Source organism: Bos indicus x Bos taurus, chromosome 29 (assembly GCF_003369695.1).
Source record: "Bos indicus x Bos taurus breed Angus x Brahman F1 hybrid chromosome 29, Bos_hybrid_MaternalHap_v2.0, whole genome shotgun sequence".
NCBI classification, from domain to species: domain Eukaryota; kingdom Metazoa; phylum Chordata; class Mammalia; order Artiodactyla; family Bovidae; genus Bos; species Bos indicus x Bos taurus.
This window is the reverse complement of record NC_040104.1, coordinates 23,501,406-23,528,264: the sequence shown is the minus strand read 5'-3', so window position 1 is coordinate 23,528,264 and position 26,859 is coordinate 23,501,406. Positions and strand designations below refer to the sequence as shown.

At 36.4% G+C, this 26,859-nt stretch overlaps 1 protein-coding gene and 1 pseudogene across 1 annotated transcript; both read right to left on the bottom strand.

Annotated features, from left to right (window-relative positions):
• Nucleotides 1–16,205: 16,205 nt before the first annotated feature.
• On the bottom strand, nt 16,206–17,139 carry LOC113886255 (annotated as a pseudogene).
• Nucleotides 17,140–24,640: 7,501 nt separating this feature from the next.
• LOC113886019 (olfactory receptor 145-like) lies at nt 24,641–25,624 on the bottom strand. The gene has a single exon (XM_027531965.1). It carries the CDS (start codon nt 25,622–25,624, stop codon nt 24,641–24,643), a length of 984 nt encoding a protein of 327 aa, XP_027387766.1.
• Nucleotides 25,625–26,859: the final 1,235 nt, after the last annotated feature.

Genomic DNA, 26,859 nt, shown 5'->3' with positions numbered 1-26,859 from the left:
AACATAATAGACTTATTAAAGAGATTGTTTATACAAAAAGAAATTCAATCAGTGCCTTTAATCAATTCAGATTCCCACTTATCTCTCTATTGTTCTCTGGATGGAAGACTTTAGTTAAGCCAGGAAACTCTTTTCATCCTCTGTCAGCAGATGTGGTTAACAGAAATAAGGTGCCAAAGGCTGTTCTTAGGCTGTATTTTAAAACTTTCTTGTTCAAGGAACAGCAAAGAAGGAAGATTAGCTTTCAGGTATACTTCCTGAACCATCAACAAATCAGTGTTTTATCCCTGGCTCTTCCCTACTGTCGGTAATCAGAGGCCAAACTTGCACTGAACTTTCTCTCTCAAAGCTGTTATATCAGAAACTGGAGATTTCTCCTCCACTGACTTAGTTTCCCCTAAAGAGGAATCAGAGGAAAGAGATTCCTGCTTTCAGTGCATGCACTCTTTATTACCTAAAGGAATCAAGCTTAATAACTTTCCATTGAGTGAAAAAAAAATCAATGGAGAAAAATTTCTGTACATAGAGTGATACAGAATTTGATTTTGTTTTGCATGAAAAATAAAAACAAATTTGGTTTCATCACAAGCAAAAATTTATAAAACTTTGCTTTAATTTATTTTCTCTCTCTACCTTCCACAACATGCTGAGGGTGCTCAATACATGTGTTGATTAAAAGGCTTAATTACACAGGGTCATTATCTTTGAGAGCACATGAGAATAAATATGTTTTGAAATTGCTTAGATGTGGAACCTAAACTATGACACAAATGAACTTATTTGTGAGACATAAACACACTCCAGACAGAAAACAAGCTTGTGGTTCCAAAGGGGAAGGAGGTAGGGCAGGGATAAATTAGCATTAGCAGACATGCACTATTGAATATAAAATAGATAAACAACAAGGCCATACTGTATAGCACAGGGAATTATATTTAATATCCTGTAATAAACAGCAATGGAAAAGAAAAATAAAGAATAGATGAGAAAAAAAACATGGTTCTGAATTGAGAAAATTAGATAAAACTTAAGAGAATCAGAGTTGCCAGGATAAAACTCAAAGTAACCAGATTAGCAAAAACCATGAAATTCAAACATCTCCAGGTAGATGCTCTGAATTTGTCCAAATAGAATTAAGACTGAAGGCGGTGGTTTTTGTTATTCAAACCAAATCAACACTCCATGAAAGGGAGAGGTGGGACATTTTGGGTTGAGATTCACTTTGGGTTGAGTACTACAGTTTTTAATAGGCTCACACATAAACTGACTAAAATTCTTTTTTTAATCCCAAATAATAATAAAATCATTACCAGTAAGAAGGGTTGTCCAGAAGTCAGAACCAAAAAAAGATTGTTTTCCTTGTCCAGATATTCCTGCTGATGTTGAGACTCAAGTTGCTGATCTGTCAAGTAAACAAAGCCCATTATTATATTATGCTTTGATGGAATCCAGTAGAATAAGAAAAGCAATATTATATGCATTAACTCTTCACTTGTTTAGAGATATTTATCTAGTAACTTACAATTTACCATGAAACTGAAGGTAAGTAAAAATACCTTGAAAAGTGAAAGTCTTTCAGTCAAGTCCAACTCTTTGTGACCCCATGGACTCTATTGTCCATGGAATTCTCCAGGCCAGAATACTGGAGTGGGTAGCCTTTCCCTTCTCCAGTGGATCTTCCCAACCCAGGGATCAAACAGGGTCTTCTGCATTGCAGGCAGATTCTTTAACAACTGAGCAATCAGGGAAGCCCCAAATACCTTGAAGACACCAATATAAATGTCACACTATCATTTAATAAAATTTTTCCATTTGTCAATCCACTTAGGTTTCTCTTAGTGCCCTGTTATTCTTTTCCTTAAGAAATACTTCTAACAAACGTGGAGGAGATCAGAATGAAGTCAGAATTTTAAAAGGGGAGGGGAGACATGAGAAAGAAGCCTCAGGATAGCAAGAAGAGCAGCTTAATAGCAAAAAAGGAGGCCTCCAGAAGAGTGCTTAAAAAAACAAAAGGAAAAAATCCTCAAACTGCATAGATATATAGGACTCGAGAAAATTTGAATATATCAAAATGCAGATACATGCACAAAATACCTCATGTGCATAAAAATAATTGCCCTGAATCACCAAAAGAAAGTTAATTTTTAATATATTTAACTCAAAATGCCAGGGGAGCATGAAATGCAATATTTAAATTTCCTATCAAAGTAATTCAGTAAATGAAACAAGAATAATGATATATTTACATATGTGAGATTTTTACTGGAAGTGAAATGTTATTATGCCAAATGAAATGAAAGTGAATAGCTACTATATATGTAGGTAATAGGCTTCTCTGTGGGGAGAGAAAAAAAGACAGTACTTTGTTTCCCTTTGAATTTCTCTCCCCCATAGCTAGTGGTCTAGGATGCTACTATTTTTAAACTTTTATAATACAACCAATAGTGCAGGCAGAAATGTGCCAGCTCCTATCCTTGGAGACCATAAATGGAAGTAGGATCATTAACTACTCAAGGATGTAAGAATACTGCTCCTTATATCCTTCATCAAGTTACCCATAAAAGATTCAAAATTAAAATTTAAATATCTATACAGTATAAGTGTGCTTCCCTTGTGGCTCAGCTGGTAAATTATCCACCTGTAATGCAGGAGATGTGGGTTCCATCCCTGGGTTGAGAAGATCCCCTGGAGAAGGGAAAGGCTACCCACTCCTGTATTCTGGCCTGGAGAATCCCATGGACTGTAGCATTTGCATATGTGTATGTCTGTGTGTATGTGTCTGTATGCCTAATTAATTTTTTTTAACTCTAAAGTTTTGTGTTCTTTAACGGAGATACACAAATCTAAGAAAACTCTTCTTGCAAAGGCCTACTTTTTTAACGCAGAATTATTTAGGGCAGATATTGATTTGCTATTTTCTCTCACTGAAAAATAACATAACACTAATAACATTTTTCTAAACTAATTTGTTGCAGGATCTGGAATACAGAGTTATAGTTATGGGAGAAATCCTGTTCTTATTCTTTCTACAATGTAACTTTATTTGAGAGAGAAGAATAAAATTGTCTTAATACCCGAATCTCAAATACTACTGGGAAAGTAGATGCCTGTCCCTTTAGGATCTGATTCAGTGGGTATTTTTGTCAAGAAAGTGGAATTCATAAAGTTTAATCTTTTGGGTAGAGAATGAAGCTTAATTCTTTATAGAAGTCAAATATTGTGGAAAGGAGATATTCCTCTTTGTTTCTTTATCCAAAGCAAATGTTATAAAATATCTGTATGATTTAGAACAAAATCTTTATTAATTTCAAATCTTAAATGCTATGATTGTATAATGACACACAGAGTCTGAAGAGGGGGCTAAGAGCACTTTGTATAGAGTCTGTGTGACTAAAGCAAGTCACTTACCCTCTCTGAATCTTTGTTTCCTCAACTAGGAAGAGTAACTATGAGGATAAAGACTTGTACAGAGATTTGAAAACTTTATAGCACCGGGTTACCATTTGTGATTTCTTACACTTACAAAACATATTCTGAGTATACTTTACCTGTATATGCCAATGTTCCCCAAAGTAACAGGCACCCTTACCCATGTAATGAAAGTATAGGAGTGTATTCACCAAGAAAAGCATTGTTTGTTCCAGGATCTCATCAAGAAGGGCACTCTCTGAAGTAAGCCAGAAGGAAAAACATAAATACAGTATACTAACACATATATATGGAATTTAGAAAGATGGTAACAATAACCCCGTGTACGAGACAGCAAAAGAGACACTGATGTATAGAACAGTCTTATGGACTCTGTGGGAGAGGGAGAGGGTGGGAAGATTTGGGAGAATGACATTGAAACATGTAAAATATCATGTAAGAAACGAGTTGCCAGTCCAGGTTCAATACACGATACTGGATGCTTGGGGCTAGTGCACTGGGACGACCCAGAGGGATGGTATGGGGAGGGAGGAGGGAGGAGGGTTCAGGATGGGGAACACATGTATACCTGTGGCAGATTCATTTTGATATTTGGCAAAACTAATACAATTATGTAAAGTTTAAAAATAAAATAAAATTAAAAAAAAAAAAGAAGGGCACTCTCTTTAACAATGAAAAGCAAAAAGTTTTTCAAATTATAATTTAAAAAGCAAAGCAGTCAGGAGATTCCAGGTGTTTCTACAGTGGCTTTGGGAGAACTCTCAAGAGTTTGGTGCACATTTGAGGCTATGAATAACGTAAAGTCTGTATTCAGATTTAAGAAGGAGCTGTTAGCCACTATATCAACTCTGTTCCTGCTGTCATAGGAACAGATTGCAGTAAACTGCTCAGAAAAGCACTGGGAGCAACAGAAAGATGAGATCATTAAATGCTGCCAATCCCAGATGTGCTGTAATCCATGGGGTCACAAAGAGTCCGATACAACTTGGTGACTGAACAACAGCAATAACAATACAGCTGAGCATTCTGACCTTTTCATATCTAAATATTCTCACCAATTTCTTAAACTTTAACAATGACGGTTAACAGCCCAGTAACCTAAGTCTGATAATTTAGAGCTTCATTTGCCAGTTCTGCCTTGGATAGGGGACCATTTTGCTAGCAATTTCCATCTACATAAGAAGGATCATCTGGTGTTCAGTTGAGCCAATGTAACAGATTTCAGGACAAGAGGAATTTAAAACATTGGGCTCTGTGAAAATTGTTTAGTTCACTGGAGCATCTGATAGGAAATATTGAAACTGAATTGCAGATATTGGGTAATTAAATCAAGAAAATTGTCATCCAGTTTACAGACTGACTAAAAGCAAGTAAGTACATTTAAAGTTCAGGATTACCTTTCTCCAGGCAAAGTTTTCAGAATAATTGGCTTGTCTTGAAATGTATGTCTTTTTCTTCAGTCATTGAAAAATTAAATGAGTATAATATCAAAAAATAAAGAATAGAGTAACATATTGATTAGAGCTTTAATGACACTCTAGCCTCAGTCTTCCTAGAACCATGTGTTGGTTTTACTACTTAAGATTTGTGTGATTTGGGACAATTATATCACTTGTTACTCAATGTTTTCATCTGTAAAATCTGTCTCCTAAGATTTTTGTAGTTAATAGAGGTTAGTAAAAAACAAAAAAGTGGTACATATTAAGTACTGAATAACAATTTCATACTATTAACCTAATATCATGAACAAAAAATGATTAATTAGGCTGTTTAAATAGAACCAATCCAGACAACACTTTAAACTTTTTCTCTGCTGAGAAGTTGATATACACTCACCTTAAGATATTTATTTATTTACCTTACAATATTGTAAAGTAATTAGCCTCTACTTAAAATAAATTTTTTAAAAAGATATTTATTTATTAATCTTCAAAGACTGCATCTTGATATTGTTTGCAAATATTGAGATGGGGCTTAGAAATACACAACAACTAATTCCCAAAGGTCTACAAATCTCTCAAGGTTTGGCCCTATGTGCATTAGGCAATCAATGAAAAAAAAACAAAAATCAAAAAAAAAAAAGAAATTACATCTCAAAAAGATTTCATCACCCAAGGGACTGGTCTCTGTTAGTAAAACACAATAAAAACCAATACAATATTGTAAAGTAAATAATAATAATAATAATTCATGTTGATGTATGGCAAAACCAATACAATATTGTAAAGTAATTAACCTCCAATTAAAATAAATAAATTTTTATTTAGAGAAAATAAAGTTACCTGGGAGCTTTAAAAAAAAAACACACAATAATAATACATACATTGTCTTCTGTAATAGAATTTACAAACTGTTACACCAAACATTGCTCTTAGCAAAAATTTTTTGTCTGAATCCACTCTAGTTCTCAGACAGCCCCAAAGAGATGTGCTATCTAGGAAAGCTTTTGAATTTTTTCTACTTAATAGTCCATCTGTTTTCTGTCATAAAATTAACAAGGGAACATAGAGTGTCAAGTATAGTTGTTTCTGGAATAAATTTAATTCTTTTGTGTAGCGTATGATTTCAATATTTTAATTACTTTGGGTCACCAGGTCAAATCTCAGCTTTCTAAGATGTGAAATAATGCTAGATAACTTAAGTATTTCCGTAGCATAACAGCAAAAGTAAATTTCTGATGCTTCCAAACAGGGTGAAAGTCATTCAGTCATGTTCCACTCTTGTGACACATGGACTCTATACAGTCCATGGAATTCTTCAGGCTGGAATACTGGAGTAGGTAACCATTCTCTTCTCCAGGGCATCTTCCCAACCCAGGGATCGAACCCAGGTCTCCCACACTGCAGGTGGATTCTTTACCAGCTGAGCCACCAGTGAAGCCCTCCATATAGGTTGCTGCTGCTACTGCTAAGTCGCATCAGTCGTGTCCGACTCTGTGCGACCCCATAGACAGCAGCCCACAAGGCTCCCCCATCCCTGGGATTCTCCAGGCAAGAACACTGGAGTGGGATGCCATTTCCTTCTCCAATGCATGAAAGTGAAAAGTGAAAGTGAAGTCGCTCAGTCGTGTCCAACCCTCAGCGACCCTATGGACTGCATCCTTCCAGGCTTCTCCGTCCATGGGATTTTTTCAGGCAAGAGTACTGGAATGGGGTGCCATTGCCTTCTCCATCCATACAGATTAGGTTGCCTTATTAATAGTTCTTTCTTATACCATCATCTTTTGGAGAGCTCTTAGTGTTATTGTTAACAATTTGAGGGAGCTATCCCTCTAGTTCTTCTCCTCAAAAATGTTCACATAAATTAGAGATATCTATGTTTGAAGTTATGTTATAATTTATATGTAAAATCACCACAGAATTTTTGTGAGGACAAAATTTTTAAGATTTTTAAAAAACTGATTTGATTTTTTTTATTGTTTAAAGGTTTATTCAGACTATTTTAAGCTATTTTTAATTGAAAGATTATTACTTTACAATATTGTTTCATTTCTGCCATTCATTAACATGAACTAACCATAAGAGGGGACATATGCACAGACTATTTTTTGAAATGAGGTTGTGATAAGATGTCTTTTTACACAAAGTTACTGGTTGTATCTGAGCTTTCAAATTTATGTAAAATTATTCATATTCTCAGTATTTTTTTTAATATCTGACATTTTAAGTTTGTAACACTTCCTAATACATGATTATATAGTTGTTATTCTGGTCACCATGCTTCTCCCTGCAGTAGGAGGGCCTGATCTTTGGGATCAAGGATCACAACAGAGCACATGAATGCCAAAGAATTGATGCTTTTGAACTATGGTGCTGGATAAGACTCTTGAGAGTCCCTTGGACTGCAAGATCAAGCCAGTCAGTCCTAAAGGAAATCAATTCTGAATATTCATTAGAAGGACTGATGTTGAAGCTGAAACTCCAATACTTAGGCCACCTGTTGCAAAGAGCCAACTCATTAGAAAAGACCCTGATGCTGAAAAATCAAAGGCAGGAGGAAGAGAGGATGACAGAAGACAGGATGGTTGGGTAGTATCACTGACTCAATGGACATGAAGTGAAGCAAGTTCCAGGATATGGTGAAGGACAGGGAAGCCTGGCATGCCGCAATCCATGGGGTTGCAAAGAGTTGGGTATGACTGAGGGAAGGAAAAAGGAGAAGGTAAATGTTCTTCCCAATCAGGTAATGGCTAGCAAAGGGCGAGGTGATTTCACTAATGTTCCTACTCCGTATGGAAGGAAACTCTGAAAGCAGAGACTAAGTATCCCCTTATTCTCTTTTCTTGGAGTCCAAGTAGTCCCACAATATATTTTATAGATTAATATTCTACCAGTAAAAATTGTTGAAGTTCTAATATATCTGTTTGTTGTTTGTGCTACTTCCCACTCACACTGAATCATTCCTTTTTCTGTTTAAGTATTTAATTTCCCCTGAGAAAATCCCCTGCAGACTGACAAATGAGAAATTTCCACCCAGAGAAGTTTTGCACATTTTTCAGGCACCCCAGTATTATTATCTAAGATGAAGGAGCAATTGAATTCAAAGAAGAGAAAGACATTAAGCAAATATACACAGTTAGATATTTGGAATATTACAGGGAAAAGTGGGTTTTGGGGGAGAGGGACTAGAAGGAGGCAATATACCACGAGAAAATGCTATAGCTTTGATAGAGGCCAAATTATGAAAGGCAGTGTTGTTATGGTATTTATTTTGAAATAGATATATGCTATGCTATGCTAAGTCGCTTCAGTTGTGTCTGACTCTGTGAGACCACATAGATGGCAGCCCACCAGGCTCCCCCGTCCCTGGGATTCTCCAGGCAAGAACACTGGAGTGGGTTGCCATTTCCTTCTCCAATGCATGAAAGTGAAAAGTGAAAGTGAAGTCACTCAGTCGTGTCTGACTCTTAGCAATCCCATGGACTGTAGCCCACCAGGCTCCTCCATCCATGGGATTTTCCAGGCAAGAGTATTGGAGTGGTGTGTCATTGCCTTCTCCGGAAATAGACATACACAGTGGCTATTTTTAATTTTTCCATATTATCTTATTCTGATAATTTAATGTAACCTACAAATCTGTACATGGTATATTAGTTGATCACTTTTGAACAGATATAAGACAGATTTGGTAAAAATAAATAAAATGTAAATATCCTGGATGATAAATTTAGAAGCATTGGGATTTCTGAGATAGGTTTCAAAATCATCTTTTTTGAAATACATCAGTAGCATATTTCTAAAGCAACCAGCTATATTTGCCCTTGAGATATATTCTTAGAAATTGCTACCAGTGTTAACAAAACGTCTCTAACTGTTCTAAAACTCTTTTAATTTCTTTCTGCTTTTCATTTACCCTCAATAAAATTCCTTGATTTCTATTTCCCTGAACAATTTCTCTTGGGAATGAGAAAAGCAATATGCTTGCCATGTGTTAATATTTGAAAATCGTCCTCTTATTTCAAACAACCTCTAAGACAAATATTCATCTAATTCATTGTCAAACCAAAGTGGAATTGTTTCTTGTCAGAAGTTAACAAATACTTTCATATATCTTATTTATGCCTTAAGATATGAAACTGCAACCACTTTTTTAAAATTTAAATTTATTTATTTTAATTGGGGGCTAATTACTTTACAATATTGTATTGGTTTTGCCATACATCAACATGAATCCGCCACGGGTGTACACGTGTTCCCCATCCTGAACCCCCCTCCCGCCTCCCTCCCCGTAACATCCCTCTGGGTCATCCTGTATGCAAGACAGCAAAAGAGACACAGATGTATAGAACAGTCTTTTGGACTCTGTGGGAGAGGGAGAGGGTGGGATGATTTGGGAGCATGGCATTGAAACATATATAATATCACATGTGAAACGAATCACCAGGCCAGGTTCGATGCTGGATACAGGATGCTTGGGGCTGGTGCAACCACTTTTATAATGATTTTTAATAAATTCATGCTCTAAAACTACAAAAATAAAATATACATGTATCATTTATATTGACTTTCTGAAAGTTTTAAATAAAAATATCACTAAGTTTAGATGCAAAGATAGTGCAGAATTGTTAAGCATCTTAATTATCTCTTAAAACTTTATATTAAGCAATATATTCTTCATACTGAATGGTTGAAACACAAAGTTTTATGTTTTAGAAGCAAAAAATATCATAATGTATTTTATATTACAATATTAAGAGTATAAAACACTGAATGATTTCCAAACAAAAACTGCATCAACACCAGGAATACAAAGATAAAAAAAAAAAAAACAGTCTGAGTTTTATAGGATTTCATAATCTATTAGGGGTAGCAGAGAAATAATTATTTTTCAAGATTAACTGTGTCAGGTAGTATAATAGGGTTAACAAAGACTACTTAAAATGATGAAAAACAGACTGATGCTAGAGAAGTTGATAGAAAGAAGACTGTGAAAGGCAGCATTCACCATAGTACTTATTTTCAACACACATCTACACTAACAGCCATTTTATATTTTTTCATCTAATAATTTATACAGACTAACAGAAGTTGGTAAAAGTTTTGCAAACGTTAATAAAACCAGGAAAGAATGAAAGCAGTAAATTACAAAAGCTCTTGTTCACTGCTTTTGTTTCTGTGAACAAATTTGAAACTGTGTTCAAATTTTTATATTCTTTGCAGCCAAAGATGGAGAAGCTCTATACAGTCAGCAAAAACAAGACTGGGAGCTGACTGTGGCTCAGGTCATGAAGTCCTTAGCCAAATTCAGACTTAAATTGAAGAAAGTGGAGAAAACCACTAGACCATTCAGGTATGACCTAAATCAAATCCCTTATGATTATACAGTGGAAGTGAGAAATAGATTTAAAGGACTAGATCTGATAGATAAAGTCTGCAACTGGTTAGGTAAGAGAGAAGTCTGGCTCTACACAGAGTGGAAATAAATTGAGAGATGACTCAGATTTCCTTCTACCTGGTTAAAAAGAAACAAAAAAAATTGTCAACAAAATTATTATGATTAAACACAGAACCTTTCTCCTGTGACCAACTGCACAGACAGATACCCTAGTATATTCAAAATTCTCTCCTACTCAGAGTTTTTCCTCAGAGCAGCTTTCACATTTTTATTTCTCAAGCTATAGATTAAGGGGTTCATCAAGGCAACCACATTGGTATAAAAGAGAGAAGAGACTTTTTGCTCATCCAGAGATCCAGCAGAAGATGGCCTGAGATACAAAAATGCACATGATCCAAAGGACAGAGAAACAGCAATGATGAAGGAACAGCAGGTACTGAAGGATTTGGACCTGCCCTCCGTGGAGCTAATGTAGAAGATGCTGGAGAAAAGGAGACCATAAGAGACAAAGATGGTGAGACTGGGCACAATGTTATTGATGTCACCACAATGAAAAGTACCAGCTCATTGATGTAGGTACTTGTGCAAGAGAGCTGGAGCAAAGGGTGGACATCACAGAAATAATGGTTGATGGTGTTTGCATCACAGAAGGTCAGTCTCAGCATGCATCCAGTGTGAGCCATGACACCAGATAATGTCATCAAGTAGGAACCAAGCATAAGGCTGGAACACACTTTAGGGGACATGACAACATTATACAAAGATGGCCACATAGCGATCATAGGCCATTGATGTCAGCACACAGAATTCAGAAATGACAAAAAAAATACAGAAAAAGTAAAAATGCAGCTGAAACATGAACCTCATGTGAGAAATAATATTCTTCTTCAATGAGAAATAAATCAGAATTTTGGGTATAAACACAGAAGAATAACAGAGGTCCTTGAAGGATAAGTTGAAGAAAAAGTACATAGGGGTATACAGATGTAAATTCAGTGCAATTAGGATTATCAATCCCAAATTTCCCAGCACAGTGACCATACACATTCCTAGAAACAGAAAGAACAGAGGGAGTTGGAGATCAGGTCAGTCTGCTAATCACAATAGAATGAATTTGGTCACAAAAGAGACACTTCCAGTAGCCATTCTTCTCAAAGGGAATCTGTGGATACAGGAGGAAAGTGTTCCATTAGAGAACAACTCAGCTCTTCCCACAAAAGATCTCATCCTACAAAAGTATATTTTTTTGTTGTTGAGTTGCTAAGTCATGTCCAACTCTTTTGTGACTCCATGAACTGTAGCCCACAAGGCTCCTCTGTCCGCAGGATTTCCCAGTCAAGAATACTAGAGTGGGTTGCCATTTCCTTTTCCAGGGGATCTTCCCAACCCAGGGATTGAACCTGCATCTCCTGCCTTAACAGACGGATTCTTAACACTGAGCCACCAGGAAAGTTCAGCGCTAAAGAGTGCACACACTGCGGATGCCTGACACTATCCCAACCTAGTCCCATAGAGTCTGCCTTCACCTTTGTCACAATATGGAGTGATGTGGACTTGCCCTTAATTAGAGCTTTTATAATCTAAATATAGCAAAGGATATCACAAACAGCCTACAGAGGGAAGACCAGTGATACCATACACAACCATACCTGCTGGGAAAGCCAAGGTAGAGGAGGGGTGGATTAGTGCACTATCATTCTACTCTCATCTCAACATTTCCTCATTCATTTGAGCTCTTCCTTCACCAGTAGAACCACAAGCAGTGACCCTAGCAACCTGGTGCTGGCTTCTAATGCACATTAGACTTCATGTGGTCAGAACCAAGAATTCTGTTTCTAATCCAAGAAGATAGTCTATGAGAATTAAGTAGCTTCCCTTGTCATAAATGTAAAAGAGTGAGAGCTTTATCCTCTTACAGGAAACTTCCTGACATGTTTTGAGCCCACTCATGTCTTGGAACATTCTCTGATCTCTTTCCAACAGATTCTCTCAGTTCACTTGAGTCTCAGAACCACACAAAATGAGAAAGACTATGCATATATTAGGCTCCCCAACCTTCATCTCAAAACAAGGAATAAGTATTGTAAATTGAGTTAGGTCTGTAAGTTGAATTCAGAAACACTCTTCGTAGTTCAGAAAACCACAGAGCTGGTTCCCTTAGCATTGATTGTCACTCTGTTGGTATTGAAAACGTAACTTCAGGTTCTTGGGGCTTGATTTCTTTGATTCTAAGAGGAGACAACCTAGACATATGCCTAGGAAATGTTTATGATCTAGTGTCATTTCTGATTTTATTAAGTCCTTTCAAGCAGTAGAAAAAACAAAGCCTTTAATTACACACTTGTTAGTAATAGACAACAGAAGATTTAATGTGAGTATAATGATGTAAAGCTGTTGGTTAAAAACTTGGTAGAAGCTTTCTAAGTCTCTTCCTGGAGTAAAGAATATTTATATAAATGGAATAAGGAAATTATAGATTCCAGTGTGTGATCTGTCTTTAGTTCTTATAGACCTACTCTTCTACTCATTTTTGCTTTACTCTGGGAACTGTACATCCCTCAGGTAGATCCAAAGTGAATTCCCATCTCTTCATTATCTTCACCTCTGAAGGGAAAGCTAGGACACTGCTTCAGTCCCTCTCTATGCCCATTTCCTAAGTGGACATATTTCCATAAGAGTCCTAATCCAGGTCTCTTTATTTCTTTATCTGAAATTTTTCAAATGTTGCAGTGTTCAAGTTTTGCAACAATATGCTCCATATTATACACATAAGCATCCTAACTTGATTCCCCTCCTTTTATCAAGGTCCAAGGAATGATGCTAAAGCTGAAACTCCAGTACTTTGGCCACCTCATGCAAAGAGTTGACTCATTGGAAAAGACTCTGATGCTGGGAGGGATTGGGGGCAGGAGGAGAAGGGGACGACAGAGGATGAGATGGCTGGATGGCATCACTGACTCAATGGACGTGAGTCTGAGTGAACTCCGGGAGTTGGTGATGGACAGGGAGGCCTGGTGTGCTGCGATTCATGGGGTCTCAAAGAGTTGGACACAACTGAGCGACTGATCTGATCTGAAACAGATACACAGAGCTTCAGTTGCTAACAAGATATAATAATTAACTTGATTCCTTAAACCATTGCCAAATGTAAAGTTTAGAAGTATTATTTAAACTTCTATATTATTTTATACACAATATTCTGATAGAATGAAATCTAATTTGACAGAAAGTTTATTTTTTAAAAAAATGAAACAAATTCTATTTTGAGGCTTCTAAAATGGAAATCTTGTGACCAACTTTAACATATTTTAGCACATCAATTAATGCTAAAATACAAAAGAGTGGCTGTACCTCTGTATGCCTACAAGGGTTCCCAAATAGTGTAATTATTATTTAATTCTTTAGATACACTTCTTTTTCAATAAGGAAGACAAGTTTATAAAAAAGGGGTAAAATATAAATGAAAAAAATTGCCAGCTAGGTCAACTATTTTATAAATATAAGCCTTGGTATGTGAAAATAATATATGTTGATATTGAGATCAAGGGATGTGGTATGAGTAACACTGAAAACAATAAATCAAAGATATAGCAAGGAGTTAAAAAATGTAAGTCAATGCTGAACATCTAAACTTACAACAAAAGCAAGCATATCAGTGTTGCTAAATTCATAATATCTAACTCTTCAGAAGAGGTTAGAAAGCAAGAAAAATTTAAAAATATTATTAAAGTTATCTTTTAAAATGCTGAAATTGCCACAAGTAAGACAAGCATTTTCATAACCATTTCCCCCTATTTTCTCAAAAGAAAAATAATCCAACATTCTATTCCAGAAAACACAGCGTCACAACATTTGATTCATCCACCAAATGTTTCTTGCAAATTATCATAGTTCTCATCATCCTAACTGCAGACTTATTTACAATTTCATGCCTTGAAATCCATAAGAAAGTACCATATGGAAGCCAACAGAAGCAGGAGTGATTTAGCTGTGCCCAGGTTACACCAAATGGATGCAGGTTCATGGGTTTAACTTTTTCTTTAAATATCAAACATTTTAAGCTTTTATCCTATCCAGACAAATCCCATGATCTTTATAATATTTCTGTGGCTGTCTAGAAACAGGAGACTTATAAATAGAGGTTTCTGTTTTCTATCATATTTTTCTAGATTCCATCCTTCTAATTTGAGCTTTAATTACTACTCACCATCTAATCTTATGAAAACGTATCCTATGTCTTTCTGGTTTTCCACAATTATGGCACAGCTTGTTCACCTTTATTCCTGCAAATACTACTGCTGTATGGTCACTATGCATTATAAGTTCAGAAAAACTTTATGGACTGGATATATTCACTTCACCAGATGGAACAGAATAAACATCCAGATTAAAATGCAGATCCTAAGCCTCACGACTACTCTCCACAGGGTCTTCTTATGTATTGGCCATGGATCTGTTGAGGTGCAGCCTCATGAGAGATTTCTGGGCTCCTTTCTCTCCCATGTCCCGTTCTCTGAATTACAAACATTGCAAGCATTCCAAAAACTAATTTTTAAATTTTGTGAATGAAGAAACATTCTTAGTCACCAATCTTCTCCCCAGTATACTAGCCCAAAAGGCATTATCTTTCCCATAAACAACTATAACAAAACCCCTGATGAACTGTTTTCCTCAAAAATTTAAATAAAATTAAAAAAGAGCAATATGCACTCTGAGAAAAATTCATGTAACAACCTGAAACAAAGCATACTCAGATTAAAAACTAGGATAGTTTTTCCTGTGCCTCGTTTACATAAACAAAATTAAAGAGATACAATAGAAGCCAAGTATATTGAGAAAAGTAGTCTTGAAATCAGAAACCTAAACTTATTCTAGACTATTTCATTAAAAACACATATGATTGTAAAAAAGTCATTAACCACTCTATGTAATGACCATATAATGAATACATTTTGACAATCCATTACATGCAGATAACAAAATCCTTTGTCAAAGGAGGCATTCACAGTGCTTACAGATACAAAGTGGGTTATACTTAACAGTCACTATAAAGTCTTCCACTTCAGAAATTAAAAGTGATATAATCTTGCTCAATGAAGCCTGGAGAGATGGAAAGAGGAAACATTCTCAGATTCATACTTCTAATGGCAATTGGCAGATAAGACATCCCCCGTGACATTATGTCACCCTCAGTTTCAGTCACTCAGTCATGTCCGACTCTTTGTGACCCCATGGACTGCAGGACACCAGGCATCCCTGTCCAACGTGAACTCCTGGAGTTTACTCAAATTCATGTCCATTGAGTCGGTGATGCCATCCAACCATCTCATCCTCTGTCGTCCCTTTCTCTTCCTGCCTTCAATCTTTTCCAGCATCAGAGTCTTTTCCAATGAGTCAGTTCTTTGAATCAGGTGGCCAAAGTATTGGAGTTTCAGCTTCAGCATCAGTCCTTCCAATGAATATTCAGGACTGATTTCCTTTACGATGGACTGGTTGAATCTCTTTGCAGTCCAAGGGACTCTCAAGAGTCTTCTCCAACACCACAGTTCAAAAGCATCAGTTATGTCACCCTAGTGTTCCTTAATTTGATGATTTGTTGACCAGTCTTCAATTTCCACAGGTAAAGGTAAGTTCAGACTAATGCAGAAAATATATTATAATAAATAATTTGATAAATAAACAAAATGATTATAATGAATGATAAAATGATAAATGTTCTTCTTAGTAGTATTAATAAATGGGAACATGTGAGGAAAGGAAATTATGCAAATGGTAAATAAGGAGAGAAGTCTACTCTGTGATAAGTTTAAATAAATTGAAATGTCAAAAAAGTCTTTCATATGATACAAAATAGAATAATAAGAGTGCTAATAAGATCATTAAAATTACAAAGAGAATATCCCTATCCTGTGATTTTCTGCACAAAAAGGTGTTGTCTCTAATCAAAACTGTATTCCACTTACAGTTTTTCTCAGAGCAGTTTTCACATCTTTGTTTCTCAAACTGTAGATTAAGGGGTTCATCATAGCAACCACATTGGTATAAAAGAGAGAAGAGACTTTTTGCTCATCCAGAGACCCAGCAGACGATGGTTTAAGATACATAAATGCACATGATCCAAAGAAGAGAGAAACAGCAATGATGTGGGAACTACAGGTGCTGATGGCTTTGGACCTGCCCTCTGTGGAGCTGATGTGGAAGATGCTGGAGAAAATGAGGCCATAAGAGATAAAGATGGTGAGACTGGGCACAGTGATGTTGATGCCCACCACAGTGAAAACAACCAACTCATTGACATAGGTACTTGTACAGGAGAGCTGAAGCAGAGGATGAATATCACAGAAATAATGGTTGATGGTGTTTACATCACAGAAGGTCAGTCTCAGCATGCATCCAGTATGAGCCATGGCACCAGAAAATGCCATTAAGTAGGAACCAAGCATAAGGGTGGAACACACTTTAGGGGACATAACAACATTATACAAAAGTGGGTTACAGATGGCTACATAGTGGTCATAGGCCATTGATGTCAGCACATAGATTTCAGAAATAACAAAAAAAACAGAAAAAGTACAGCTGAGTCATGCACCCCATGTAAGAAATAATATTCTTCTTTGATATGAAGTTAATCAGCATTTTGGGTGTAAACACAGAAGAGTAACAGAGATCTATGAAGGACAAGTTTAAAAGGAAAAAGTACATGGGGGTGTGTAGATGTGAATTTAGCAAAATTAAGATAATCAAGCCCAGGTTCCCAATCACAGTGACTATGTACATTCCTAGGAACAGGAAGAACAAGGGGAGTTGTAGATCTGGTTGGTTTGTTAAACCCATCAAAATGAACTGAGTCACGAAAGACCCATTTCCAGGAGCCATTCTTCTCTAAAGGAATCTGTGGATATAGGAAAAAGAGTCCCATTAGAGAGCAACTCACCTCATCCAGTGCCCCATTCTCCAAAACAGAATACACACTGCGAACGCCTGACACTATCCTGACTCAGTCCCATACAGTCTGCCTTTTCCATTATCAGGATACAGAGTGATGTGGACTCACCTATATAGAGTTTCTATAAGCCAAATATAGCAAAGTAGATCACAATCATACTAGAGAGGGAAGACAAGAGATGCCATATGCAAATATACCCTCTGGAAAAACCCAGGGAAAAGAAGGATGGACAAGGATGCAACTCTTCTACTCTCTTCTCAGCATTCTCTCATTCCCCTGAACTCTTCCCTCACCAGTACAATTGGAGGCAGTGACCCTAGCAACCTGGCGCTGGCTTATCATGGAGATACACCTTATGTGGCAGGAACCAAGAACACTGTTTCTAAACCAAGATGAGGGGACCCGAGTCTAGGAGAATTGTTACCAACCTTGTCACAGAGTAAAAATCATAAAGGAAGAAGAGTGAGAGATCTACCTACTTAGAGGAAATTTCCTGACTGATATGTCCTTTGAGCCCCTCTAATATTCTCTGATTCCTCTCCAACAGATATTTCTAGAAGTTTACTTGCATCTCAGCTACACAAGACAAGAAAGAATGGACATATAATAGGTCCCTGAACTTTGAACACCAAACAACGAATAAATATTATAAATTAAATTCAGAAACTCACCCAACTTTCATCTTAAAACTGCAGGACTGTCTCCCTTACCCTATGTCTTTACCCTGTTGGTTCTGGAAATGTCATTTCACACTCTCCAGACTTGATCCCATTGATTTCAGGGGAGAGGAGCTAGACATTAATTCATCTATGCCCTGGAAATCTTTCTAAGCTTCTATAATTTCTGATATCTTCAGTGTTTTCAAGCAACAGAAGAAAAATAATCCTTTTATTATCATACTTGCCACTTGATCAGACACAGATTTAATGTGAGTGCAGTGATGTAATGCACTTGGTGAAAAGCAGGTTAGAAGCTTGCATGGTCTCCTCCCCAGGGTGTAGATTATATGTACAATATGGAATAAGGAAATTATGGATCCTGGTTCATGATCTGTCTTTAGTTCCTTAGGGGCTCACTCTTCCACTCATTTTTGCTTTACTCTGGGGACTGTACATCCCTCAGGTAGATCCAAAGTGAATTCCCATCTCCTCATTATCTACACCTCTGAGGGGAAAGCTACTATATTGTCTCATTTCCCTCTTTATTCACATTTACTAAATGGACCTATTTATACAAAAGACCTACTTCAGGTTTCTTTATTTCTTTATCTGAACACATCAAATGTTGCAGCAACTAATTTCAGTTGTTCTCTTTGTGAGATGTCTATGAAATAATTTGCAATATAGTATAGCCCTTCTATAGTTTATATTTTTAACATAGTCCTGAAATTTCTACCAGACTCTCCTGCTGCCTAATTTTCTGTAACATTTCAGTAAGTGAAGTTATCAATTCTTCTCATCATAGAAAAGAGTATGGGTTATGAGTTAGAGAGTGCTATGAATCCTACCTTCCTTCTTCCACTTTTACACACTATAACCCTTTGGAAAAGTTATTGAATCCCTTGGTTCTCCTATGTAAAATAAGGAATGTAAAAATAGCATCTCTTTCATTGAGCTGTTGTGTTAATCAAATGAAAAAAAAATCTAAAATGGTTGGGCCAGTATTGGCATATGAGTGTCAAGAAAAGTCAGCTGTTATTACTTATGTTCTCATAAATTTCAGTAGATTCTCTTTCACAATACTCATCAGACTTTTCCCCTTTAATTCATGCTTTTCTATAAACTGTATATTCTATGAGGACAAACATCTATTCTCTCTTGTTAACTATTTGGATCCTGAAACTAAGAACAATTTTGGAACAATGCTGAGAACACAGAAAGAATTCAATGAATACTTCTGAAACTTAGAAAAATGGTAATGAAACTCATCTTATTTTTATCTAAGAGCTTTCAGAATACATTCAAAACTTCTCTTGTGCTAAACCACAACATCTGCAACCACAGTGACCTGCACCCATCTGTCCCCAGCCACCGCACAACTTCTGGCTTTATGATTAAACTGAACTAGTGTAATATTGAACTATAATAGCTCCTAACTATTATTTTCACATTTTCCCACATATTCACTCTTATTTGGTCATGAATAATGCTACTAGATAACGTCTGAAAACACGGCTCTGTCCCTCCCTAGTTCAAGAACTTTCAGTGGTTCTCCATTACCCACTTGAAAATTGAAGCTATGTAGCAAAAACATAATTCTCAAAACTATGATTAAGGTTTGGTTAAAATTCAAGAAGAAATTGAGTCAGAGTTAACTTTGATGAGAAGCCTGAAAGTACCATTCTGATTAGTATCTTGCACACTTTAAATATGGTACAAAACTTTAACTTTATCAAAAACATAAAAAAGAAAGTAGGAGAATGTTTACTTAACAAAAACCATTCAATTGTCTTGGGAGACTCAACCCATTTTAGAAATATATATGTTTTTGTGTGAAAAATAAACCTACATGACTCTATCTTTAAACACACTACTTATATTGAGTGGAAGGAGGGAGAAGAATATCATTCTAAGATAATGGAGTGTTCTATCTCTTATTTATAGAAAAGCATCAAATGCTCAAAAATATGCCTTCAAAATGCTCCAAGAAAAAGGGCATCCACAAACAAAATAATGACTTCTGCAGCTACCCCAATTATAGAATTTGTTTGTTTTTAGTGGGGCAAAACTTAAAAGGGAGATGGAAGAAACCACTAGGCACTGAATTTCTGAAGAATGAAAATTAAAATCATGCCATGTGAAATATTAAATATAAGCTTATTTGAAACATCTTCTTAGTTCTCTATGTCTTATTTAGAATCTTCCCAATATATTTCATAATATTTGAAATCACTAGCTAGCTAAATTAGGAAAGAAAATATATATTCATGATGCAACATTTTAGAAAAGAATCCAATTTCACAGCAATTTAGAAAAAGTTCTGTTCTAGTTGATGGGCACAGGAGAAACCAAGGGCTTACAAGGTTGATGCTAAGATTGAACACCTTCAGCAGAACTGTAACTTCCCTCAAAACCTGTCAATGCCAGTCACATAACTCAAGAAAGGAAGAACTATAAAGAGATCAAACCAGTCAGTCTTAAAGGAACTCAGTCTTAAATATTCATTGGGAGGACTGGTGTTGAAGCTGAAGCTCCAATACTTTGGCCACCTGATGCAAAGAATGGAGTCATCAGAAAGGATGCTAATTCTGGGAAAGACTAAAGGCAGGAGCAGAATGGGATGAAAGAAGATGTGATGGCTGGATGGCATCACCAAATCAATGCACATGAGCTTGAACATGCTCCAGGAGTTGGTGATGCACAGGGAAGCCTGGAATGCTGCAGCCCATGGGGTCGCAAAGAGTCAGACACAACTGAGCAACTGAACTAAACATTTAAATACTCTGGTCACAGCTGAATTCTACCAAAAATTTAAAGAAGAGCTAACACCTAGCCTACTCAAACTCTTCCAGAAAATTGCAGAGGACGGTAAACTTCCAAACTCATTCTATTTGGCCACCATCACCCTAATACCAAAACCTGACAAAGATGCCACAAAAAAAGAAAACTACAGGCCAATATCACTGATGAACATAGATGTAAAAATCCTTAACAAAATTCTAGCAATCAGAATCCAACAACACATTAAAAAGATCATACACCATGACCAAGTGGGCTTTATCCTAGGGATGCAAGGATTCTTCAATATCCTCAAATCAATCAATGTAATACACCACATTAACAAATTGAAAAATAAAAACCATATGATTATCTCAATAGATGCAGAGAAAGCCTTTGACAAAATTCAACATCCATTTATGATAAAAACTCTCCAGAAAGCAGGAATAGAAGGAACATACCTCAACATTATACAAGCTATATATGACAAACCCACAGCAAACATTATCCTCAATAGTGAAAAATTGAAAGCATTTCCTCTAAAGTCAGGAACAAGACAAGGGTGCCCACTTTCACCATTACTATTCAACATAGTTTTGGAAGTTTTGGCCACAGCAATCAGAGCAGAAAAAGAAATAAAAGGAATCCAGATTGGAAAACAAGAAGTAAAACTCTCACTGTTTGCACGTGACATGATCCTCTACATAGAAAACCCTAAAGACTCCACCAGAAAATTACTAGAACTAATCAATGAATATAGTAAAGTTGCATAGGAATCCCTTGCATTCCTATACACTAATAATGAGAAAATAGAAAGGGAAATTAAGGAAACAATTCCATTCACCATTGCAACAGAAATAATAAAATACTTAGGAATATATCTACCTAAAGAAACTAAAGACCTATATATAGAAAACTATAAAACACTGGTGAAAGAAATCAAAGAGGACACTAATAGATGGAGAAATATACCATGTTCATGGATTGGAAGAATCAATGTAGTGAAAATGAGTATACTACCCAAAGCAATTTATAGATTCAATACAATCCCTATCAAGCTACCAACGGTATTCTTCACAGAGCTAGAACAAATAATTTCACAATTTGTATGGAAATACAAAAAAACTCAAATAGCCAAAGCGATCTTGAGAAAGAAGAATGGAACTGAAGGAATCAACCTGCCTGACTTCAGGCTCTACTACAAAGCCACAGTCATCAAGACAGTATGGTACTGGCACAAAGACAGAAATATAGATCAATGGAACAAAATAGAAAGCCCAGAGATAAATCCACGCACATATGGACACCTTATCTTTGACAAAGGAGGCAAGAATATACAATGGAGAAAAGACAATCTCTTTAACAAGTGGTGCTGGGAAAACTTGTCAATCACTTGTAAAAGAATGAAACTAGACCACTTTCTAACACCATACACAAAAATAAACTCAAATGGATTAAAGATCTAAACATAAGACCAGAAACTATAAAACTCCTAGAGGAGAACATAGGCAAAACACTCTCCGACATACATCACAGCAGGATCCTCTATGACCCACCTCCCAGAATATTGGAAATAAAAGGAAAAATAAACAAATGGGACCTAACTAAACTTAAAAGCTTCTGCACAACAAAGGAAACTCTAAGCAAGGTGAAAAGACAGCCTTCAGAATGGGAGAAAATAATAGCAAATGAAGCAACTGACAAACAACTAATCTCAAAAATATACAAGCAACTCCTACAGCTCAACTCCAGAAAAATAAATGACCCAATCAAAAAACGGGCCAAAGAACTAAATAGACATTTCTCCAAAGAAGACATACAGATGGCTAACAAACACATGAAAAGATGCTCAACATCACTCATTATCAGAGAAATGTAAATCAAAACCAGAATGAGGTACCATTTCACGCCAGTCAGAATGGCTGTGATCCAAAAGTCTACAAGTAATAAATGCTGGAGAGGATGTGGAGAAAAGGGAACCCTCTTACACTGTTGGTGGGAATGCAAACTAGTCCAGCCGCTATGGAAAACAGTGTGGAGATTCCTTAAAAAACTGGAAATAGAACTGCCTTATGACCCAGCAATCCCACTGCTGGGCATACACACTGAGGAAACCAGAAGGGAAAGAGACACGTGTGTCCCAGTGTTCATCGCAGCACTGTTTATAATAGCCAGGACATGGAAGCAACCTAGATGTCCATCAGCAGATGAATGGCTAAGAAAGCTGTGGTACATATACACAGTGGAGTATTACTCAGCCATTAAAAATACATTTGAATCAGTTCTAATGAGGTGGATGAAACTGGAGCCTATTATACAGAGTGAAGTAAGCCAGAAAGAAAAACACCAATACAGTATACTAACGCATATATATGGAATTTAGAAAGATGGTAACAATAACCCTGTATACGAGACAGCAAAAGAGACACTGATGTATAGAACAGTCTTTTGGACTCTGTGGCAGAGGGAGAGGGTGGGATGATTTGGGAGAATGGCATTGAAGTATGTATAATATCATATATGAAATGAGTCACCAGTCCAGGTTCGATGCACGATACTGGATGCTTAGGACTGGTGCACTGGGAGACCCAGAGAGATGGTATGGGGAGGGAGGAGGGAGGAGGGTTCAGGATGGGGAACACATGTATACCTGTGGTGGATTCATTTCGATGTATGGCAGAACCAATACAATATTGTAAAGTTTAAAAATAAAATAAAATTTAAAAAAATTAAAAAAAAAAAAACTTGTTAAGGAAAAATCAATCATGTTCATATTGCAATCGGGAGATGAAATATGAGTGGTCATCTAAAAATATCAGCCAAGGATTAAGTTGTGCTGAACACCTCAAACAAAAACAAGTCAAACATCAGTTTTGCCAAATTTCAAAATACATAAATACTGACTGAAGATTATTAGTAATTAATATTTTTCAAAATATCTTAGAAAATGATTACAGGGTCACTGATACAGCATATTGAGGATTTTTAAAGTAGCACACTTTTGCTTTCAAAAAAAGTCCAACATTCATGTCATAACTTGCTTTATTTTCCAAATATTTCTTTCACATTGGCATTATTCTCCCAGCTGCAATTTAATGTTTCTATACCTAAAACTCCATATGAACGTAGCACACAGACGCCAACAAAACCAGGAATAATCTACTTGTTCAAAAGGTATCTAGCCCTGTTGGTTTAACATTTTAAATCATAAATAACTTAAGGTTTCATCTTATACAGAGAAATTCTGTGATCTCAATAGTATCTAGGGTCCTGCACAAGGAGTGAGTCCATAGGTAAAGGTTTTCTACTGAAATAAAATAACATTATCAGGAGTGTATAGAGTAAACTGAAGAATAATATACTTGAAATCAAAATGATAAGACTTTAGTCTACAATTTTTCTTTCTAAAGCTGTGTGACTTTAAGTAAATCATTATCCACCCTTGGCTTCACTTTCACACCCATGCAAAACATGTATTTTGATGACTGGCTATGTGTCAGTTTTACTTACAAAGGTGAAAAATAAAACTCTTTGCTAAAAGAAGCTTAACACTAAAGGTTTACATATAGGAAATGGATTATTCTTGATACACTTAGAACCATCAATCTCTGGTATTTCAAGAAGGTATATTATTGCCAAGTGAAAAATGGAAAGATAAGAGTAGAAACAGAGTATCTTATTCATCCTTATTGCAAGTTGATAGATTAAAAATAACCCATGTGATAGGTTTCAGTCTAATGTTATACAATTTGTTATTTGGAGGCCATTCATCTTTTCCCAGTGGAAAAATAATTTCAAAATGATAATAAAAAAGATAATATATTCACTATTTAATGTTATTACTATGCAAGAAAAAGAGAATGTATGTATTTTGAAAACACTAAGAAAAATATATAAAAATGGAAATAAATTATTCAAACAGGATTTAAATTTCTTTAAGATACTAGGTTAAAAAAAGGTAACAAAAAATATGGTAAGAAGGTTTCCATTAAAATTAAAAACAATATATCACAGTACAAGTTACTTGTGCACACAGACAGTTCTGATTAAAACGTCTCCTACTCATAGATTTTCTCAGAGCAACTTTAACATCTTTGTTCCTCAAGCTGTAGATTAATGGGTTCATCATAGGAATCATATTGGTGTAAAAGATCGAAGAGATTTTCCCCTCATCCATAGACACAGCAGAAGGTGGTTTGAGATACATGAATGCCCCTGATCCAAAGAAGAGAGAAACAGCAATGATGTGCGAACTGCAAGTGCTAAACGCTTTGGACCTGCCCTCTGTGGAGCTGATGTGGAGGATGTTGGTGAGGATGAGACCATAAGAGACAAAGATGGTGAGACTGGGCACAATGATATTGATGCCTCCAACGATGAACACTTCCAGCTCACTGACGTAGGTACTTGTGCAAGAGAGCTCGAGCAGAGGGAGGATGTCACAGAAATAATGGTTGATGGTGTTTACATCACAGAAGGTCAGTCTCAGCATGCATCCAGTGTGAGCCATGGCACCAGAAAATGCCATCAAGTAGGAACCAAGCATAAGGCTGGAACACACTTTAGGGGACATGACAGCTTTATACAAAAGTGGCTTACAGATGGCCACATAGCGATCATAGGACATTGATGTCAGCACATAGCATTCTGAAATGATAAAAAAACAGAAGAAGTAGAGCTGGGTCATGCACCCCATGTAAGAAATAATATTCTTCTTTGGTAAGAAGTTAATCAGCATTTTTGGTGTAAATACAGAAGAATAACAGAGGTCTATGAAAGACAAGTTTAAAAGGAAAAAGTACATAGGGGTGTGTAGGTGTGAATTCAGTGCAATTAGGATTATCAATCCCAAATTTCCCAGCACAGTGACCATGTACATTCCTAAGAACAGGAAGAATAGAGGGAGTTGGAGATCTGGCTGGTTGGTTAATCCCAACAGAATGAATTTGGTCACAAAAGAGCCATTTCCAGGAGCCATTCTTCTCTAAGGTGATCTGTGAGCACAGAAGAAAAAGGTTACATGGAGAACAATGACTCAATTCTCACACAATATCTCCTCTCAAAAGTGTGCTGTTTGGGCCGGGGATATCTGAGAGTAACCCAGCCTGGACTCACGGAATTGTCTTACCTACTCTCTCATGGAATTGTGTTACCATTACCCTGAAACTGAGTGACAGGGAATTTCACTTTTTTGGGTCTTTATAAACTAAGTAGGAAAGAGTATCAAAACTTAGCCTACAGAAGGAAGGAAACCACTGCCCTGTGCAGACTTGACTGATTGGGATAAAAAACAGAGGATAAAGGAGAGGTTTGGATGAGGACTGACTCATTCTTCCCACATCTAAACATTTCTCCTTTCACTTGGAGTCTCCCCTCACCAGTAAGACTATGGGCAGAGACTCTAGCAATCAGGTGCTGGCCTTTAAAGCAGATTAGACCTGGTGGCATGAGAACAAAGAAAATTGCTTCTTAACTAAAACTAAATGGCCAGAGTCTACGAGAGGTTAACTCTTCACCCCACATTACAGAGTAAAAGCTGTAACTGGATAAGAGAGACTTCCGTCCATGGAGAGGGAACTTACTGACTGATCTCATGCATCCTTTTAGGCCCCTAGTGTCTCTGAGCATTCACTGATCCATGTCTTGAATAGAAATTTTTCTAAGTTTATGTGAGTCTCAAGGTGCTAAATTGGAAATAAACTGCGATATCTTAGATCTTTGAACTTCAATTTCAAACAAGAAGGACATGAATAAATGGAATTCAGAAACTCACCTTCCTTTCTCCAGAAAACCCCAGGGCTTTCTTATCATTGGTTTTACCCTCTGTTCTTAGTAGGGCAATTTCAGGTTCTGAAGCTTTGGTTCCTTTGATTCTTAAGAGAATGCGGCTCACATATATTTTCTGATTTGACTTCAAAATCTTTTAGAAATATAGATCATAATTTCTGTTTATGACTTTCAGTCCACTCAAGCAGCAGAGAAAAATAAACATTCTTATTATTATTTTTGCCACTTGGTAAGTCACAGATTTAATGTGAGGGTGATGCTATAATGCACTCAGTTATAAATGTGGCAGAAGTTTATTCAGTCTCTTCCCCAGGGAAACACTCTATGTATAATAGGGACTTGGGGGGATTGCATTTGCATCCTGTACCTTAATCTGTCCTTTGTCCCTTAGAGATTCAATAGTTTACTCAAGTTTTCCTTTCACTT

Coding starts and splice junctions, on each gene's coding strand:
- LOC113886019 (XM_027531965.1), bottom strand. CDS start 25,624: ATGGCTCCTGGAAATGGCTCTTTTGTGACCAAATTCATTCTGTTGGGA.